Source organism: Cebus imitator, unplaced genomic scaffold (genome assembly GCF_001604975.1).
Source record: "Cebus imitator isolate Cc_AM_T3 unplaced genomic scaffold, Cebus_imitator-1.0 Scaffold443, whole genome shotgun sequence".
NCBI classification, from domain to species: domain Eukaryota; kingdom Metazoa; phylum Chordata; class Mammalia; order Primates; family Cebidae; genus Cebus; species Cebus imitator.
The window spans coordinates 504851-507274 of record NW_016107758.1 but is presented as its reverse complement, the minus strand read 5'-3'; the positions used below and the strand labels follow the sequence as shown (position 1 = coordinate 507274).

Below are 2424 nucleotides of genomic sequence, written 5' to 3'. Positions count from 1 at the left end.
AAAAAAAAGAAAGAAAAAGAAAGAAACAGATGGTGGAAGGGCTCCAGAGAAGCCCAGGTCAGGGATTTGAGGGGCTCCCAGGACTGTCACTTAGCCTGTCTATGCAGGTGTCTGACACTGGCAGGATTCTTTTTTCTTATCAAGCCTGCGGGTGGGGGGTGGGGGCGAATTATAGAATACCTGGGAGGACCCTCCTTTCCTCCTCCTGTTCCCAAACCTGCCCCTATCCAGTTTTTCAAAGCTGATCTCAGATGACATATTTGAGGCTGAAACTTCCAGAGGCTTCTCCTCAGCAAGAGCAATACCCTGGGCTTTACCTCTTGGTTGTGTCAGGGGTCCGGGGCTCAGAAGATAATTTGGGGACTGAATTCGTCGGCACTGAGACAGGACTGGTGACCAAGGGCGCTGCTGAGGGTGGAGGGGCCCCAGTGGGAGGCGCCAGAGGAGCACAGGTGGCCTCAAGGCTGTCCCTGACCCTCAGCCCAGCCAGCGAGCGTCCGCCATCTGCCCTCAGCCAGGTCAAAGGGGACTCTGTCTCTGTCTCTTTCAGGAGTTCATCCGTGAGGGCTGCCTTCACAAGCTCACCAAGAAGGGCCTGCAGCAGAGGATGTTCTTTCTGGTAGGTCTCTCCCTACTCCAGCTGTGCTTCCCCCCGAGGGGATGGGCAGCAGCTCTGTTAGGAACACGGCGTGCAGCTGCAGCCCCTTGGCCCCTGTGTAGTTTAGCACCTGGAGGCTTTGGTCCAGGTGGGTAGCGGCAGAGTCAGATGGGGCCAGGGGAGGGTCACCGAGTGGGAAGAAGCAGAAGACAGCCTCTCTACCTACCCCGGGGCCGGCCTCCTTCCTCATTCCAGGTTCTGGGCACCTGACTGTGGGACGAACAGAAGCCAAAAGATTGGAAAGTCCACATACATGTGGCTGCAAGAAGGTGCTACTGTCGGCCCAGTGGCCAGTCGGGACAGTGTCACTGCTGGCCCAGAAGCCCCTCCCAGCATGTCCTTCTTCCCACCAGTTAGTGGGTTCCAGCCTGAGCCATGTGGATGAGGAGGCAACTGAGTCAGCAGCAGCCAGAATTCCTTACTGCCTCCAGCTTCTCAGCCAGGTTGGCTGGGAGTCAACCCAGCAGATCCACTGGTTCCTGTGGCCACTTCCTGCCCCTGGTCAAAAATGACCACATGAATGAATAAAAGTCCCATTTTTGCCAAAAATCTCCAGCAAGTTGAATAGGTGTGATGTCTACATGATGAGCAGCCAGAGTCTAAGTTGGTCTATTAAGACACTGTGTGAAGTTCATGGATGTAAAACTTGCTGTCTCTCAGTTCTCAGACATGTTGCTGTATACGAGCAAAGGAGTCGCAGGGACCAGCCACTTCCGGATCCGGGGCCTCCTCCCCCTCCGAGGCATGCTGGTGAGTACCCTTGTACCCCGCCTGGGTTTTCCTCGGGGTGCTGGGCTGTACCCCTCCCCCTGCAGAGGCAAGCCCTAACCCAGCCAGGCTGACAGCACCCGTGGAGTGGCCACACGGGCAGCACCTGTTGGGCATTTCTTGTTGGCTGTTTCTTACTCTCGTGGTCAATGTCCTTGATGATGCTCAAACTGCCCTGTCTCCAGCCCCTGGTTCCCTTCCAGGGAGACTTGGACTCAGCCTGTGGTCTCTGTCAGCACCTGGCAGGACAAGTTCTGCTCCCTGCAAGCTCCGAGTCAGCCTCTGCAGCAGTGTCTTCCTCTGGCTGTACCACCTGTGTAACATCTACACCAGCCCTATGTCCCATGTAGGCACAGGCCTGGGATGGGAGCAGAGATTCCTCATTTTAGCGTGATCCAGTTTATCAACCTTGTCCTTTGGGGTTAGTGCTTTTTGTGGCTGACAGGATCTTGTTTTCAGGTCATGGGGAGAATTTTATGCAGCTCTAGAGGCTCTGTCCACTTGCCCTGAGTGTGTCCCATACTAGGCCTGGAATGGTACAGACAGGTAGCCAAGTCCAGGACTTGCCATAAGGATGTGCCATCAGTCCAGGACACCTCATCACAGTGACTGTCTCTCCCCATGGCCCTGCCGGGCCTTCTGCTCAGGGCTCGTGGACAGGGGCTCTAATCCCCAGCGCCACCCTATCCCTCTTGGCTTATTTGCCTTGGTGACTACAATGCTGCAGGTGTTCCTCCCTCCCTGATCTTCCCTCCCTGGAACCTTTCCTCCCTGGGGTCCTCCCTCCCTCCCCGAGGTCTTTCCTCACTCCCTGTGGTCTTCCCTCTCAGTGATCTTCCTTCCCTGGGGTCCTCCTTTCCTAGGGTATTCCCTCCCTGGAGTCCTCCCTCCCTCCCTGGGATCTTCCCTCCATCTCTGGGATCTTCCCTCCCTATGATCTTCCCTTCCTGGGGTCCTCCCTCCCTGGGGTCCTCCTTCCCTGAGGTCCTCCCTCCCTG

At 56.4% G+C, this 2424-nt stretch overlaps 1 protein-coding gene across 4 annotated transcripts in view; it reads left to right on the top strand.

The window, feature by feature from the left end:
- Positions 1-2424, top strand: part of FARP2 (FERM, ARH/RhoGEF and pleckstrin domain protein 2) — a 152482-nt gene that overhangs the window by 140787 nt on the left and 9271 nt on the right. For 3 of the 4 annotated variants that reach the window (XM_017510764.2, XM_037732192.1, XM_037732193.1), the window contains 2 exons: positions 551-619; positions 1319-1408. In XM_017510764.2, coding sequence (XP_017366253.1) covers positions 551-619; positions 1319-1408 — 159 coding nt within the window. Of the gene's footprint in view, positions 1-550; positions 620-853; positions 1290-1318; positions 1409-2424 lie in introns of those variants that run through there. The other variant, XM_017510766.2, reaches the window with a different exon arrangement.